Below are 19,769 nucleotides of genomic sequence, written 5' to 3' on the forward strand. Positions count from 1 at the left end.
ACGAAGACCAAAATAACATTGATATTGTATTTGCTTAAATACATGTTTTGGGGGTTTTCTTTGTTGTTGTTTATCTTTTTTCTTTCTTTTTTACATTTTTACTTGAAGGGATTATGGAATTCAAGTGTCAAGAGTTCACTCAGCATTATTTTCAATATCGGTGGGGGAAAGAAAATTCCTGGGCAGTATACAAATTCACTATGTATTTTTTCACCTGAAAAATTAAATGCTTCCACTAATAATTTTTAAATCAAAGCTTCCTTTCTATAAAAATGCTTTAAATCATTCTTTGTGGAAAACTGGAGTACATAATTAAACATTCCGAGGAAAATATTAGCAGTACTGGGAGACTTCTCCGCAGTGCCTTTTTCAGCCACTAAAATACAACCAATGTATTCCAATGTGCTTTGTCATTTCTGTGAAATTGTACTGTTGGTTTATTCAATAAAGCTGAGCTTCTCAATAAAGCTGGGCTCAACACCTCAAATCCTTTAAGCTGTGTTGAAGCCAGAAAGCCCCCAATTATCTACCTATCTTGGTATTTCTCTTCGTAAATATAGAACCATAATGGCGCACACCATTCTTCTGCTGGAGAAAACAGATAGGCCACTCTCCATGCTGGTATAATAAAGACTTCTATCACAAAGAATAAACAACTAAATGAGCAGCAATAAACTTAATTTGCACATTAGATATGCTTTTCCAAGTTCCGACATTTCAGTTGAAAATAATGCTGAAGCAATGAGGCCTATAATTGAACATCCAAAACTTCTCCAGTGGGGAAACAAAGACAAATGTTGCCTGCAAACAAGATCATTTTTATAGCCTACTGTTACTCTGCTTTTTAATAATTTTTCAAATGCCAGATCAAATAATTTCCCCTTTTATGTGATTTTCATATACTTCTTAAGTGTATGTACACACTGTAATTTTAGGCAAGTCCTCCAAAATGAAAACACCTAAACTCTCTCTCTTTTCGATTTCTTGTTTGTGCCTATGGAACATGTCCTCAGATTACACTGGGCATCTTCTGAGGCTCTGGCAAGGCTGATGCTAATTGCACTCCCGATGTTTGAATGGAAAATGGCTTTATCCCTGCTGCATGAGTGAAATAGAAATCTCTGACATACAGTGCAGATAACTTCAAAATCCTCTTAACACAGATAAGCCATATCAGCCAAAACTAAGCTGGAAAATATCTTACTCTTGTAACTATTATCTTTTTACATGTTATCTAACAACAACATTTCTTGCATGACTGAGGCTGATAAGTCAATTCAAAGAGAGATGATTGTTTCATCAGCTTTACTGAAATTTTTCTCATTTGTTCCTTACCACCTTATTTCCAGTAAGGTCACTATATGCTGATTTTGGTGTGAGAAACAAAATTATATTTGACTCTGTAATGACAATCAGATGAACATCATAGACTAGAAAATACAAACACACACACACACACACACACATTAAATCATCTTAAACAACCAGATGACTACACTCTTAATAGTCAGGAAAATGGTTGAATCAATGCATATTATTATAATTCTTTCTCAGATTAAAGCTTCAAATTTGTAGGTTGTAAAATAATAATTCTTTGTCAGGAATAGCTTTAACATTCCTACTTGAAAGAGAATTAGCAATAGAAGTCCAGTTAAGAGGATATGCTAATGACAGATTTATCTTAGACCTGTATTTACATAGCAATCCAATAGTTTAATAAAAAAATCATAGAATACAGATCAATAAAAAATCAAGTTTCTAGAGATGCTTTTATTTGTACTGTACACATTTTGTGTTTATGTAGTTATTTTTAAATGTATGTTTTTGTGTTACTGTGTATGTACATGTTTCTTTATAACGTGGTTTTGTCAATGGCAAAGAAGCAAATAGATGCCCCTTAAAATGGAATGTGGGTATTTCATGAAGATTAAAAATAACAAACACAATTTCCTTCTCATTATTAGATATAAATGAGTGAAAATTACTTGATATTCATGCATACTGATATATGCCCTGTTTGCATATGTAAATGATTCTCTTCTTTGTGCTGAAAATATTGGAACAGTGAGTTCTCTCCATGAAGTCTGTAGGATTTTCATGTAGCTTCAAATTTGTTCCCCCTTGCTGAGTAAGGAGTTCTCTTTGTATTAGAAATACATAACTACAAACCCTAAAATAGGGAAAGTGAAAACATTTTAGAAGTTCATTATTTTCCTTTGATGCTCTTCATTGCAAAGTATCCTAAGCTTAACCCCTGAGAAATAGAAAACCTTCATATTTTAGAGCAAGGAAATCAGAACGGAGATTATCTAAGAACTTAAGAGTGTAAGATAAAATCATTTCACTCAATCAATAATTATTTATTGAACACATACAGTTCTCAGGACTATTCTAGCATTTGTGACATTCCTGCCTTCTTTATGCTTCTTTCTAGAGGAAGGGAAAGAGGGAGAAAAAAACATAGACATGAAAAATAAGTGAAGTATATAGTATATAAGAAAATGAAAAATCCTACCAAGGAAGGAAGAGCGGAAAAGATTAAGGTGACCAGGAATGCAGATTGCGATAATTTTGTTTCAATAGCCCCAGCAAACAACACTAGAAATAAATAAAACTACGTCGAGTTTTTGTGTTTTGCTTTGTTTCATTTTGTATTAAACTGAGCAGTCTTATTTAGTTATTTTCTCCCTTGTAGAGAGAGTTGATCGTGTGTTTTATGGACTACCCCAAATTACAGATGAACTTGTTTCTATCCGAAGAACTGGGAACCTATCTAGCAAAAAACATGGCTATGTTACATATCTGAAATATCCAACTGCTACCTTGAGAAGTAAGCATGGTCCAGCTTCTCCAGAGTTACATATTTATGTGAGCCTCCTCCTTTTACTTTTCTCCCATTTTTTGCTAAAGGACAGCATCATGATGCCAAATGTTTGAAACATTTGAGGAAGAGAAACTATTCATTCAGTCCGACGTATCCAATAACTTTTTTATCACCAGAATCTCTGGGATAAAAGGATGCCCGTCACTGTATTTTAGCAGTAAAACCACTGGTCCACCTATTGGATCACCAGTATTCTGCGGAAACTTTCATTGAGAAACTACATTTCTACTACCGATAACTTCTATCCTTTACATTTTGTGTTTTAATTCCCTCTGGATTTCTCCATTCTTGGAAAAATTAACTGTGATGTCCTCCACCATATTTTAACCTTCTTCATATTTTTAAAATGAATGCCTATGACCTGCACCTTCTTAATTTGAAATGAGGGAATAAATCTCCTCTTTTGTTTTTCCTTAATGCTGAAAAGTATTTATGTTTTTCAGTATATGGGTAGTACCAAACATTTGCTGGAGACATATCCTATCATTAGATATAGTTACAGCATATTCCTTGAAATGGTAAGTCCATCTCTGTCTTAAAAATCTGATGACAATACAATCTTAAGGAAGTAAAGTTTTTCAAAATGTGCCACACTGGTAAGATTTTGACACAAGTTACATCAATCACATTACCCCTGAGTGTTTCAGACAACTGTCAGCAGGCATAATGTAATATGCTTAAGACAATGTTGGCAAAAATATCTTCCAGGGATAAAGGTAGGTATTTTTTTTTCCTTGAGACATTTTAAAGGGTAGTTGAAGTGTAGTAGCTAACTACTTTTTATTTAATATACTTATTTTAATAGAAATGCTGATAAAGCACTGATTGCTGAATTTAATTATTTGGGCTTAATTAGCTGTTCAAACTATTTTATCAAGACTGTCATTTTAACCATCCAGGAGGCAATGAAATAATAAAAGTGGCATGTCTTCCAGTAAACATACTAGTTTTATGAGCTGAGATTCAACAAAGTAAAGTAGCAAAGATGGGGAATAGATACTTGAATACTAATTATGTCCCTTGGTGATATATGGAGGTACATTTGTATTGATAGTAGCTTAAAAGTCTGAAGAATAGAGTATGCAGTTTTATCATCACAAATTATGTGAGCTTATAGGTTTACTGTGATGGGACTATAATAATGACTTACACAGACACAGATATTTTAATTTTTTTTTTCTCTTTGAAACAAACTACTCACTAAAGTGTATGCAAGAGGGTCTGCATCTCACTAGCTACGCACTAGAGTTATATAAATAAATGAACTGGTTAGGTACTTGGCAATCTTATATCCATGGTAAAAATTTCATACAAAATGAGAGTTTCCGAAGGAAATTTAACCAAGAAAAATATTATCAACTGACTTTATCAGAATGTCCATAGCTCCCTACACTAAGGCATTGGTGAAAATTCAAATGTTTTAAAAAGGTGCCGGTTTTAATTCTGTTTAATTACCCACTGACAGCATTTCAACTGCCAAAGTGTTCACATCTGCCATGGTATCCCACTGGCAAAGTAAACATACTATTAATGAATATGAATATGGGAACACAACTCTTAAATAAATTGTGAAATCAAATATTTCACATATACACTATGATACAGGTTTGACATTACGATAGAGGTTGTGATATGCATACATGTCTCCAGTGTTCATCAAGCACAAATGAAGATAATTAAGATACCTTTCACGACTAGGCTGCCGGTGTTCTTCGCAACGCCAAACTGATTTGTAGCTACGCAAGTATATGATCCGGCATCTGACCTAGTAACGTTATATATCTTGAGGCTGCCATCCTGTGAGAGAAACACTCTAAAAAGAAAATGCATAATTAACAGAAGTAAGGCTCTTAACATAAGCCTGAACCATTTATTTATTTTTTAAATTTTATTCTTATGTTAATCCCCATACATTACATCATGAGTTTTAGATGAAGTGTTCCATGATTCATTGTTTGTGCACAACACCCAGTGCTCCATGCAGAATGTGCCCTCCTCAATACCCACCACCAGGCTAACCCATCCTCCCACCCCCCTCCCCTCTAGAACCCTCAGTTTGTTTTTCAGAGTCCATCGTCTCTCATGGGTGGTCTACCCCTCCGATTCCCCCCGCTTCATTCTTCCCCTCCCGCTACCTTCTTCTTCTTCTTCTTCTTCTTCTTCTTTTTTTTTTCTTAACATATATTGCATTATTTGTTTCAGAGGTACAGATCTGAGATTCAACAGTCTTGCATAATTCACAGCGCTTACCAGAGCACATACCCTCCCCAGTGTCTATCACCCAGTCACCCCATCCCTCCCACCCCACCCCCCACTCCAGCAACCCTCAGTTTGTTTCCTGAGATTAAGAATTCCTCATATCAGTGAGATCATTTATTTTCATTTTAAAACATTACTAAAACCATGGGCATATTCCTTTCCTTTTATCCTCTTCTTGATTGTGAGCAATCTCTGAACCCCTGTAGTAGAATAAATGATGCTTGCTTTTATTCTGACACCGTATTGATAATTATCATAGTATCACTTGAATTATTGTTGATTTTGAAGCCTATTAAAAATAAAAGGGATGCTTGATGCTACAATGCCCATTTGCTTGATTAATAACAAATGCAACTATTCACTATGCATTTTGAAAAGTCAACTCTCTGGTGAAAATTTTGAACTTGGCATTAGAGAAATGTGAGCTAACTTTCACATTGTTTAATCTAGCTTTATAAGCCTGCTCTTACTTAGCACTTTCAGCCACCAAACAACAAGATTCTCAATGCCAGTATTTACCAAAGCTAGTGAATTGAAGGAACCATCTACGTGGTTTCATAGCCAAAGGACCCAGGCTTATCCTGTTACATGGCCTATCATAGAGAGAATGAAGCCTTCATGAATCAGACTGCATTAAATTGTCCTAATATACATGCAATCACATAGCACATAATGAAGGGATAGCTGTTTAAGAAGTTCTAATCTTTCATAAAATGATTCTTACATTTTCTCTGAAACTCAGAAGTAATCAAAAGCAAATTATCAGACCACTGATGTAATCAGGGAAAGCCCAAGATTGGTTTCTTGACAAAATCACCATTAAATGTTTTAATACGGAGGCAAAAAAAAAAAAAAAGGAAAAGGAAAAATTAAAGCATGTGCCCCATTTTATGTCTCATAAACATAATTAGCAACTTTTTAAAAACACGGCTCTTAAAACACTAGTAGGTAGTCAGGGTTGTACAAAAATAAGTGATGAAAACTAATTTGTCACAACAATAATTTTAAAAGAAAGAAAGACATAGCAATTGCCATGCATGTCATATCCATTAACAATACCAAACAGTATTTGTTTCATTGCAAACATATCATTGTGCCTAATATGTGTATCACACAAAATGTAGCTAATATAATTAATTACCCAATTTGAAACCAAGAGAATATCAACCAACTGCAATTTGTATGAAGCCAGCTTCTGATGTTGGGTTTATTATTAATGATGTGTTCCACATTCTGTCATCAAGTGAGAAGCTGGGGCCACATCTGGGTTTAGAATGTTCCATGGCATATAATCAGATTTTTGTTTAAGTCATTATCTTGGAGTACTCTCCAACAGCAGACATTTGATATCTCATTTATTTTCTGAAATGTCTAGATTTCTTGGTCGCAATTTACATTAACAGTTGAATCATACCATTAATGACACAGTAGTAGTAAAGCTATTCTAATATGCAGCAAATTCCTGGCCAAATATAATTCTGTAACTGATTTAATTAGAAGAGATCAATGTGAGAAGTATTTGGGTGCATTACTTATCTCTAGAATTTAGGAAAAACTAGGAATTTTCAGCAACATAGAAATGTTAAATTTTGGCCAATAAGACAATTTAAGTGATATAAAATATATATCTGCTGATATCTAAAGTCCATCAGACAAATGTCCCAGCTAGTAATGCCAGTGTTTGTATGTCATATAATTTTTCACTTAGCTTTCAGAAAAGAACAATTCATGTAAAAAGTGGTTTGATATTACTACCCTTTTCAGGCTTATGGTATATGTTCAATAATGTTTGTTAAATTGAAATTGTCATCACTGAAATTGATTATTTCTGTTGAAATCTTAATCAGTCAACCAATATTTCTCAAGTGCCTAGTACTGTTCGAAATACTGAAAATGCAGACCAATAAAAATTACAATCTGTCCAAGAGTAAATAGTTAATAAGTATTAGAGAATGAATTGAAAGTTATATATCTCTATATTATCTCTATGTTATCTCTAGCACTCATCCTCTTTCAGAACCATCCATAGTTACTTGAGTAGACTAATTCTCCATGTTAATTTTGATGTTCAAGAAGTTCCTGTTGAGTCATCATTAGATGCCCTTAGAATAGTCATCTGTGTTTGCTTTTCACAATGTGGTCTCATCCCAGACCTACTGAGCCAAACTCTGCATTTTAACAAGATATCCAGTGATCAGTATGCACAATAAGGTCTGAGAAGCATTGATTAATTAATTATAAGTTAAACTTCAGTCTGTAAAGATTATCTTCATTTCTAAGCAAGAATCCATACTGTTTTCCTAAGATCAATATGCAAAAATGTATAAAAGATAAAAAAAGGTTAGATTCAAATATTTTCTGAAAATAACCAAATTAGCAACCAAACTGACTTCTCACTTATTAAAAACAGATGATTAAAGGAAAATAATTCTCCATAACAACCTAGGATATCAAAAGCCAACTATAACTAGAAAATTTATAATATGATAAATAGTATGAATATTTCAATTTATCATTTATTTTTTAAATTAATAAGAGATGGTAAAATATAGTAAGAAAACTTAATCTATGATAACATAGATGGAATCAAACCACATAATCATAGCCCTAATTTTATTCAGAATTATTAAACAAAAAATAGTAAAAAAAAAAAAGTGAGAATTTCAAGTTCTGTCACATATTAAAATATGGCTTAGCAGAAATGATTAAAATAAAAGAAAGAAAGAACCAATTAAAATCAAACTGTACTAAACAGCTGACATTTTCAGGTAAGGAAGAAAGCACCTATAAAAATTAGCTGAAACATTTTAATTCATGATTTTGGTAATATTCATAGAGAAAGATAAAGACTGACTTTTTTTATTCTTCTTTTGAAATATTCTAAAAGGTAGTTTAAAATGGTATCTGGAGGGACGGAAAGAACATATTAATAAAATATATTAAAATATTCTATCTTGATTTCATATAAGCTTCTTTGGTGTTTAAAACAAAACACAGCCACAAATATAGATAAGCTTGACCTTCAAAAAATTTGAGAAAACATTCTAGTATTAAAAATAAAGATTTTTGTGAATAATTAGCAAAGAGAATATAGTTATAGAGAGGGAAGCATAAGGCAATCAAGTGATTGATTACATATAATATATATTTATATTTATATTAGGACCTAATACAGAGATCATACTGCTTATAGACAATAAAAGCCTAAATGAAAATATGTGAGCATCATTTAATGTGGTAAGGCTTCTAAAAATTCAATAGCAATTTAGAAATGGAATAGAAAGCCTAGGAATAAACCTGTGATTATATGGTCAGTTAATCCATGACAAAGGAGGGAAAGAATATGCAATGAGGAAAAGTCAATCTCTTCAACAAATGGTGCAGGGAAAACTGGACAGCTACATGCAAAAGAATGAAACTGGACCACTTTCTTACACTATACACAAAAATAAACTAAAAATGGATTAAAATCCTAAATGTGAGACTTGAAACTATAAAACTCCTAGACAAAAATATATGCAGTAACTTCTATGACATTAGTCACAGAGACATTTTTTTCGCTATGTCTACCCTGGCAAGGGAAACAAAAGTAAAATTAGACTAATGACAATACCAAAATAAAAAGCTTTTGCACAGCAGAGGAAACCATCAATAAAATGACAAGTCAACCTACTGAATGGGAGAAGATATTTGCAAATGATATAACCCAATAAGTGGTTAATACCCAACATATATAAAGAATTTATACATATCAACACCAAAAAAAATCCAAATAATCCTATTTAAAAGTGGACGGGGGCGCCTGGATGGCTCAGTTGGTTAAGCGACTGCCTTCAGCTCAGGTCATGATCCTGGAGTCCCTGGATCGAGTCCCGCATTGGGCTCCCTGCTCGGCAAGGAGTCTGCTTCGTCCTCTGACCCTATCCCCTCTCATGTGTTCTCTCTCTCTCAAATAAATAAATAAAATCTTTAAAAAAAAATAAAATAAAATAAAAAAATAAAAGTGGACAGAGTATCTGAATAGATATTTTTCCAAAGAAGGCATACAAATAGCCAACAGAAACATGAAAAGATCTCAATATCCCTAATCATTGGGGAAATACAAATCAAAACCACAATGAGACATTACCTCATACCTGTCAGAATGGGTAAAATAAAAAAGACAAGAAATGACAAGTGTTGGCGAGGATGTGGAGAAAAACAAACACTCATGCAGTATTGTTGGGAATGCAAACTGGTGCAGCCACTGTGGAAAATAGTATGGAGTTTCCTCAAAAAATTAAAAATAGAATTATCATATGATGCAGTAATTCTACGACTAGGTATTTACCAAAGAAAACAAAAACACAAATGCATAAAGATACATGCAACCTTATATTTATTGCAGCATTACTTTTAATAGCCAAGACAGGGAAGCAACCCAAGTGTCCATCCATGGAAGAATGGATAAAGAAGGTGTGGTATATACGCAATGGAATATTACCCAGAAAAAAAAAAAAAAAAAAAAAAAAAGATCTTGCCATTTGCAAGAATAGGAATGGACCTACAGAGTATAATACTAAGTGAACTACTCAGAGAAAGACAAATACCATATGATTTTCACTCACATGTGGAATGTAAGAAACAGAACAAAGAAAGAAAGAGACAAACAAAAAAAGCATCTTAAATACAGAGAACAAACTGGTGGTCACCAGAGGTGAGGCAGGTGGAGGGTGGGTGAAATAGATAAAAGGAATTGAAAAGAAAATTTAATAGCAATTTAAATATATAAATGGAAATGGAACAATGCTAACTCTTTCTTCTAAACTTACTCAGCAAATACTTACTAATACCTACTAATACTTACTAATACCTACTGAGTTCTAGGCACGATGTTAGATGTTATAATAGAAATAAGAGAAATAGGGTGATAATTACCAAGGACATACTTCTCTATGAATAAACTCAGTGGTCAAAATCCAAGGAGGTTATTATTACAGGTCAACTCTACACAGGCCCTCTACTAATTGAATAATAAATGTCAGCTCACTGAATCCTTAAGTCAAACCTCTGGGCTCACTATTGTTATCATCCCCAAGTTTCCTGATGGGGAAATTGAGACAAGGAAAGAAGCAATAATGTACTCAAGTTACCCACTAGGTAGCGTAGGGCCCAGATTCCAACCTGTCTTTCTCTTTGGACCAGAAAGCAGCTATTTGAGCAAGTGCTCTTTCACTTCAGTTTCCAAAGCATAGTTCACTAATAATATAGTTACTAAGAGCACAAACTTGAGCAGTTTACTTATTTTATATATGTATATAGCTTTGTACAGAATAACCTTTAATATTGGAGACTAATACTCTCACCTTCAGAGAGTCCATATGCATATTTTCTCATGAGCGATAAACACCCTTCCTCCCCAGTCTCTATTCTCAAATATTCACTTAATTAGAATATTTCAACTGTTTGCACTATTGAATAGAAAAATTTCCCTGAAATTACCAGAGCTTAGTATTCTATTTAGATGATTAAATCACAAATTAAGGCATTTGCATTTAAAATGTTCTGTAAAAATTAGAATTTAAAGACATTTACATGTGTAGATGTATCGTGATCATTCAACTTTTGAAAAATTAATAGTTGGCATTTGTAATGTACTAAACTACTCCTCTAATTGCATCCTGGGCATAAAAAAGGTAGAAATTCGCTAGTACAAACTGTGTCTGACAGTCAGGTGACATTGGTAGATTTTATGGTGACATTAGAAAATAGAACATGTGGAAAACTGAACTATCAATATATGTAAGCATTTCAAGGTTAACTGGTAAGTTGAAGGAACACTATATGAAGTGATTGAACATCCAACATTTCATTCTTCCTACTGTCAGGGAATATTAGGGGCATAAACAGAAAACAAAAGTTATAGTCTACCCATTTGCCTGATTTCATACCCTTTGCCTTCTACTTGATGTGTTATTATGAATGAAATACCAGGAAGATGGACTACCAATGAAATGAACTTATAGGACTCTTTTACCTGAAATGTATTTCAAATTTTATGTCATTCTGAGGAACTACAGAAAGACTAATGTGGAATGTTTTTATCCTTGCTTTCCTGTGTTGCATGTGATAACTTGTTTATTATAAACCTCCTAAATATAATAGAGATTAGCACCCACATCTAGTTATGACTACAGTGAATCTAATATATATCCAATCATTGGTTAACCTACATACAGAAAACAAATCTGTATACATAGATCCACATGATTCAAAAATGACTAAGTCTCTATTTTTATTTGTTTGTTTGATATCAACCATAGTCCATCACAAAGTCTGAGGATGCAGAAGATTAGCAATAGCTAAATTTCTTAAACTAAAAGAAATTAGGACATTGAGCAATTATAATTTCTTATTGCTGAAACTAGAGCAATACTGCTATTTTTATAGTTAGATTATTAACTGGAGTATTGCTTCCAGTTCTGTCTAAAGATAATACTGCAGACCATGAAATTTTAATTGACGGTCTAATTTTACTGATATCTAGAAAATGTAAAATAAATTGGATTAAAATGAGTTAGATATGAAGTAGAAAAGTGTGTATAAATTCCAACTCTACACAATTTAGGTTTTAGGAAAATGTCCCACTGGAATCCACTTTAGATCAAATATTGATATTACATTTTAATAAGTTTAGCAGCTGATTATCATAGCTAAGGTGTAATATCTATGCCAATTTCACTGTCATTTAATAAACTATCTCTTAAAAATTCCTTATTTTAACAAGCTACAAAAAATGACTGACATGATCTACAAACAAGTAAATATCAAAGCTAGCTCATTTAAATCAAAGTAAAGGTTCTCTTTCCCATCTTTTTAAGTCAATAACTTTAAATGGCTTTAATGGTAATTATACACAGAAAATAGCTCACACCTCTAGCCAAGGGAAATTTAAAGATGTAATCAATGGATTAATGCAACCTTATTTTATCATTCCTTATAAGACCATCAGATCAGTAAAAACAAAAACAAGAATGAGATCACACACACACAGATAACATGCACACCCAAAAAAGAGAACGAGATGACCATAGAACAAAAATGAAGTGCTATCTTGAGAGATGATTGAATGGGTGATAGAAAATAAAATCTAGCCTCTCTACTAAATGGTGTAGATCATTTTCAGTAAAGCACAATACACTTATAATCTTCAGTCAGTTCTAAATGAGAGGAAACATATACTAGAACATTTAAGAAAATTTATGGAAGAAATTATTAAATATGTTATTTGTCTCTTTTACTTCTCTGCCATTCAGGACAGAGCACAAATATTCTTTTCAGAAAAGAGTTGTGTAAATCCCAGAGAGAAAACAAATGTGCATAATTTGAAAATCTTTCTTTTTTTTATTTTATTATGTTATGTTAATCACCATACATTACATCATTAGTTTTTGATGTAGTGTTCCATGATTCATTGTTTGCATATAACACCCAGTGCTCCATTCAATACGTGCCCTCTTTAATACCCATCACCCAGCTAACCCATCCCCCCACCCCCCTCCCCTCTAGAACCCTCAGTTTGTTTCTCAGAGTCCATGGTCTCTCATGGTTCATCTTCCCCTCCGATTTCCCCCCTTCGTTTTCCCCTTCCTACTATCTTCTTTTTTTTTTTTTTTTAACATATAATGTATTATTTGTTTCAGAGGTACAGGTCTGTGATTCATTTTTCTTAAGAGTATATCTTCACAGACTTGCCAGATGAAAACCCGGATAAAGGTTTTTCCCAAGTACCTAGTAGAGGATTTGCCCTCCATTCTGCTTATCTGAATCCCATCCATCTTCCCAAGCCTACTCTGGATTCCCACTGTTAAAGACCCACCTCAGGCATTCCTCCAGGTTCTCTCAGTATCATTGGCTGTCAAAAGTCCAAACACAGCCCCATCATAAAATGGCAGCCAGCATATAAGTCCCTTTTTCTTTCCTTCCAAAGACTGTTCCCACATAGTTTCTGTCTGGAGATAGTCTATGTGGCTGACTGATGCCAAACTACCAGTTGCATGTTTCTGTTCTTAAAATGAGTCCATAGCCAGTGCAATAAAATATGATCCTGCATTGTTGTCTGTATGTACCTGCCTCACTCTAAGCTGTTCCCAGGGAACCTGGCTAAAACATGCAGCTTCTCAACCACACTGCACTACTTTCTCTTCCTCTTTCTCCAAATATTAAAGATTAGTAATTTTCTGCATATCAATAAACGGGTATGCAAGGAGGTTTAATACTTTACTTAACCACAGCCAGGATGCAGGACTTCTGATCCTGAGTCAGTCCTTTTACTATTGAATCATTATCTGAATTATTATGCTACCTTGTGTTTTGAATTTTCTTTTTTTTTTTTTTTTAAGATTTTTTAGAGCAGTTTTAGCTTTGTAGTAAAATTGAAAGAAAGGTACAGATTTCCCATATACCCCCATACATGCATAGCTTCTCACATTATCAACATTCCCACTGGTGGTACATTTGTTACAACTGAGGAATCTATATTGGCACATCATAATCATCATCATCATCCAGAGTCCATAATTTACCTTAAGATTCACCTTTGGTGTTGTACATTCTTGGGGTTTGGAAAAATATATAATGACATCTATCCATCATTATAGTATCACACAAAGCATTTTCACTGACCTAAAATTCCTCTGTGCTCCACCTATTTATTCCTCCCTCTTCTAATCCCTGGCAACCACTCATCTTTTTACCGTTTCCATAGTTTTGTCTTTTCCAGAATGTCATATAATGCAATCACACAGTATGTAATCTTTCAGATAGGCTTCTTTCACTTAGTAATATGCATTTAAAATTTCTCCATTTCTTTTCATGGCTTGATATCTCATTTCTTTTTAGCACTGACTAATATTCCACTGTCTGGATGAACCCCAATTTTTTATTCATTTACTTACTGAAGAATATCTTATTTGTTTCCAAGTTTTTGCAATTATTAATTAAGATACTATAAGTGATAGTGTGCAGGTTTTTGTATAGACGTAAGTTTCAAGTCCTTTGGGAAGATATTAATGAATGTGATACTTGGATTGTATGGAAAAAGTATGCTAAGTACTATAAGAAACCTCCAAACTGTTTTCTAAAGTGGCTATACTATTTTGCATTCCCATTAACAATGAAAAAGAGTTCCTGTTGCTCCACATCCTAGCCAGCATTTGGTGTTAGTATTCCAGATTTTGGCCATTCTAATACGCACGTAGCAGCATCTCATTTTAATTTGCGTTTTCCTGATGAAATATGACGTGGAGAATCTTCAAATACATGTGTGCCATCTCTATATCTTGTTTGGTGAGGTGTCCCTTAAGGTCTTTGACCCATTTTTTTATTGGGGTTGTTTTCTTATCCTTGAGTTTTAATCATCGTTTGCATATTTTAGATAACAGTTCTTCATCAGATGTATATTTTGCAGATATTTTCTCCTAGTCTGTGGCTTGACTTCTCATTCTGTGGGTATTGTGTTTCACAGTGCAGTTTTTTTTTTTTCCTTTAATTTTGAATTAATTTTGGGGAAGGGTGTAAGGTCTATGTTTAGATTCATTTAAAAAAATTTTTTTGCTTGTGGTTGTTCAATTGTTTCAGCATCATTTGCTGAAAAGACTATCTTTGCTTCACTGTATTGCCTTAGTGCCTTCATCATAATTTTCTTTTTAGACAAGTTTTCATTCTCTAAATAGACTGTAAAGCTAAGTTTTTTGAGGCAAGTGATATAGGAGTTATAAGACAATGGACTCTAAAGTCAGCTTGCTTTTTTTTGTGTTCTGGCTCCCCCTTTTTGGCTGTGGTATATTGGAAGCACTTGCTTGATTTCCTTGTAAAATTTACATGTAAATGGGGATAATGGTAATAATAACAACACTGGTTTGTTTGGGAATTAAATTTTAACATCTATTAAAAATATCGAGCATAAGCCTAAGGATAATGAGAGCCCCCAAAATGGTAACTATCACTCTTGATTTCTTAGTATTCTCTAAGAATATCTACAATTCATTGGTACTTAGTAAATATGCTTTCTGACTATATTTACTCTGAAATTCTTAGCCTTTTCTTTGTAGGTCTACAGGTACATTTATTAATATTATCAGTAAATTCAGCAAACCAACATGAAGTCACTTAAGACAAATAACCTCTTTGCCTAAAAATAAATGCCAGGCATGGGTATAAGCAAACTGCTTATTTGGCTAATTGACTTTCTGTTAGTTTGCTGACACCGTATAAAGTAGCACAAGAACTGAAGAGATACAGTCAAATCAGTCTTACCAAGGGTAAGACTTGAGTATGTAGAGCAAACCTTACTCATTCTTTTGTACAATTCCAATCATGAAACTAAAGTGTTAACAAAGGCCATCACGAAATCTTTTAAAGTTATTATGTTGATAGGGATCCTGTTGGGGGTGGAGAGGGCGTTCCTAATTGATGTACAGAAAATGCAGCAATTATATCTGGAGTATTTTCTTAGCCTCTGTCCTAGCTCCAGACAAATAATAGTGTTTCTTGGGTCTCTTGAACTGAGTTACATTAAGCACGGTGTGTTTAAATTTATATGTGCAATGGGAGGTGGGTACGGCAGGAAAAGTAAAAAATGAAAAGCTACATGAAGGGGCATCACCAATTGGCAGCACAAATAAATTCGGTTTTGCTATGTTTTGTCAGAAAGCACATTTCTTTTGGTGCCTAGGGGAAAGCAGGCATGCATGGATGTCTTTATGCTGCCCCTTTTACAAATGAGAGGAACATCTATTTTAAACACATTAAATAACTAATCCCTAGAACTGATTAATCAAACATGATTTGAGGGTCATTACACAACTAACTGAAAGGGTTTAACTCGCAAAGGATTGTATAGAAGTCCTACCTGCAGATTACAATGGGCTCAAACACCTTTTAATTCACATGGAAATAAAAACATCACTGATGCCAGTGTCTAATTTTTTTTTTTTAATTTCTGCTTTTGGCAGTTGTATTTTATGCCTAATGTGTAATTAACCAGTGTGAACAGCCAGTGTTTCAAAGTTAAGTCCTTGGTTCAACTGTCCTAAACTCCAAAGCAGAAACCAAGCATCAAATATTCAGACCTTAGATCATCAAAATGTGACTCCTTGTTTAATAAACCCAAATAATTTAAGCACCAGCTTTGTAGTAGCTGACACACAACACAAACACAGATTCTGGCTGGCTGAATTGTGACACAAATTAGGAGATGGCAGATAAGAGCAGTTGCTAAATAACATAATTATTTGGTGTCATGATGTGTCTTTATTCTGATGGCATGCCAGTGTGCACTGCTAGGCTGATGCCCATGAAATGTTAAGGAAATGTGATTTAACATTAACAAAACAGCATCAGATGGAAAGCTTAGCTAAATTAATCCAGTGTAAGAGGCCTAAGAGGAGTATTTAGCTGTTCAGTAGAAGAAGGGAAGGAAAGATAAAGAAAAGTGTCTCCATTTGCTGCAGTATTTTGGGATGCCTGAGAAAACACAAAAGGGAATTAATACAGATTCATATGCTAACATGCCTTACAACCCAAGCAAATACAAAAAAAAAAAAAAAGGGGAAATTATAAAGTTGACAAAGGACCAAAAAAGTTTGTAACACAGGACTTAAAAAGACATTTTTTTTTTTTTTTAAAGTAGGCTCCTAGAATAACTACAGGAGAACCAATTGAAAACACAATGGGAGAGAGAGCTGTGCAGAAAGGAATGGAGAAGTTCAAACATTGTCAGGACTTTTGGCTACACTTCAGTTACATTTATGATGATCAGCCTATTGTGTGATCTCCTTGAGACTTTGAAAGTTTGCAAATGTGAAGTTATACCTGCAGCATACTTTGAGATAGACAGACAAGATTCAAATACAGCCCTGTGACCTTAAACTAGTAACTTTATCCCTGAAGTCCTTGGTTTCCCTCAGGTATTAAAAAAAAAAAAGGGGGGGGGGTGAGGGATTTGGGCTGGAACATTTAGGATTATTAGCCCTTTTCATTCTACCTCTGTCCTTTGGTTTTTTCAGAACATGGTATATCTGGGAAATGCTTTCTCCTGCCATCTTGAAGGTGGTTTTGGTGGTAGATGTGAGTGGAGTTTCCAATTCTGGATCCCTGTTGGCTATTGAATTAGTATCTTCTTCAGAGTCTACAAAAGTAAGCTTACAAATGTGGCTGAGAATGGGATACCAACTTGGATGTGACTCCTTGTCTGCTAACTCTAATTATTCTTCTTCTTAATTATAATACATAATTTCATACCTAGATCAAGGCCTTCATAGAGCTTAGGGAGTTTATCCTTATTTATTGAATTTGTATATCTATGTCTATATGTCACCAAAAATTATATTGTATGTTACATTAAAAATCCAATCAGTCATTTGAATATTGTAGCTGTAGGAAACTAAGCCACTAAGAGGACTGATTTTATTTTGTTGGTGTGAGTTAAGACTCCATCTATCAGTGCTATGACAACATATAGACTTATACTATACCTTTTATTGATGTAAAAATAGAATTTGACTGTATATGTCATTGTTTTTATAAGAGCTGTAGTTTAAACTGAAAAAAATAATGAACAAATAATGTGTATGGCATGATGGTCTGCTTTTAGCTTCACAGATGGACACCGTACGACATCGGAAAACTAAACTGAAAGCCTACATTGTGGTGTTTAAGATTACACGGAGCAGGGGCGCCTGGGTGGCTCAGTCGTTAAGCGTCTGCCTTCGGCTCAGGTCATGATCTCAGGGTCCTGGGATCGAGCCCCACATCGGGCTCCCTGCTCAGCGGGAAGCCTGCATCTCCCTCTCCCACTCTCCCTGCTTGTGTTCCCTCTTTCACTGTGTCTCTCACTATTAAAAAATAAATAAAATCTTAAAAAAAAAAAAAAAAAGATTACATGGAGCTTTGGAGTCAGAGCCTCCTGGAACTGAATGCATTTCTATTACTCACTAGCTGTGTGACTGTAGATGTGATGTCTAACTTTGCTAAGCCTTAGTATTAACCATCTAAAAATACCAATAAGTAATACCCCCCTCATAGGCATCTTGTAAAAAGTAAATGAAATGTTGTATCTAACATCTTAACACTGGTACTATAAGTTAATATTATTACTATTACTATTATTATTATTATTTGATGAGATTCAGGGTCAACAATGAGAAGGACAGATTTCTCACTGTATTAGTTAATTTAATCTGAGATAGAACGAAAAAAAAGAAGAAGAAGGTAGCGGGAGGGGAAGAATGAAGCGGGGGAAATCGGAGGGGTAGACGAACCATGAGAGATGATGGACTCTGAAAAACAAACTGAGGGTTCTAGAGGGGAGGGGGGTGGGAGGATGGGTTAGCCTGGTGGTGGGTATTGAGGAGGGCACATTCTGCATGGAGCACTGGGTGTTGTGCACAAACAATGAATCATGGAACACTTCATCTAAAACTAATGATGTAATGTATGGGGATTAACATAAGAATAAAAAAAAATTTATACTTAAAAAAAATAGGTATAATTATGTGTCTCTAAGCATCCCTAAGCCGTCAGAGTCAACCATTGGATGGCTCACAAAATGATTTGTGTCTGTACTTAGAGGAATCATATCCTTCACTGAGGAAGGTAAGTGCCTATCCAAACCTTTCAACTGGCATCACGTAGGACACTGACTATGCAGTAAGATAGCCACATAAAAAAACCAGGTCTTCCCACCTTTGTTTTCCCACCTTCCTACCTACCCTTCAAGTGCCAGCTCGGTTACGTCGAACCTGCTGAAGCCTTTCTGAACTCCTGTAAGCCGAGTCAGTAGTCGTCACCATCTTCTGTCTGTGGTGACACCCCCCCTCCCCCGCTGCCCTGGAGCTGGTTGACCTGCCTGCTTCCCCCGCGAGATTCGGAGCTCATTCAAATTTATAAACCCAGAATTTTTTCGCAAGGCCTGTCAAATTGGTTTGCAACTGTGCTTATAAATAAATGAAGAGTTTGACAAGTCACACTTGAGAAGCAGATTTGTCACTCCAAATCAGCACTTCTCGGACTGTGCTCTCAGGAGATCTAAGGCATTCTGAGGGTGCACCACGGGCTGTGGGGAGGGAGCCAGCTCGGGGCTGCCAGGGAAGTGGGCGGGGCGTGGCGAGGGGGCTCTGGTCTTCCCTCCAGGACCTTAGCCAGATTGGTTCAGTTTTAGCCTGTTTTATGAAATGGGCTCTAGCATAAATTTCATTTGGAAGCAAAACAAAAGCAAAAACATCCCCCTCGACCCCAAACACAATTCTACAGTGGGAAAAAAAGAAAAAAAGATAAAGGAAAATGGTAAATAATAGCCAGTGATTAAAACACTGTTCTGACAAGCCTGACTTCATTGTGAAGATATTAACAAGACTGACTGTCACACAGTTGGTTAGGATTTTATTTCTTCAACTGGATCATAATTTCTATAAGACAGCAATTCTATCCTTCCCATTTATTTCTATTGGTTAATTTTCCATATGCCCATCAGCGTCCGTTAGGAGGTGAAGGTGTAACACATACCTGGAGAGCAAACAGTTTCTTTCTAAGTAAGGAGCATTGTACTTTAAGCAAATCAAGTAATCAGATCTCTCCTCAAAAGTCA

At 34.7% G+C, this 19,769-nt stretch overlaps 1 protein-coding gene across 1 annotated transcript in view; it reads right to left on the reverse strand.

The window, feature by feature from the left end:
• Positions 1–19,769, reverse strand: part of CNTN6 (contactin 6) — a 586,479-nt gene that overhangs the window by 42,941 nt on the left and 523,769 nt on the right. The window contains 1 exon segment of the mRNA XM_034996895.1: positions 4,570–4,697. Within this exon segment, the coding sequence (XP_034852786.1) occupies positions 4,570–4,697 (128 nt within the window).

Source organism: Mirounga leonina, unplaced genomic scaffold (assembly GCF_011800145.1).
Source record: "Mirounga leonina isolate KUSES-001 unplaced genomic scaffold, KU_Mleo_1.0 Mir_94, whole genome shotgun sequence".
NCBI classification, from domain to species: Eukaryota; Metazoa; Chordata; class Mammalia; order Carnivora; family Phocidae; genus Mirounga; species Mirounga leonina.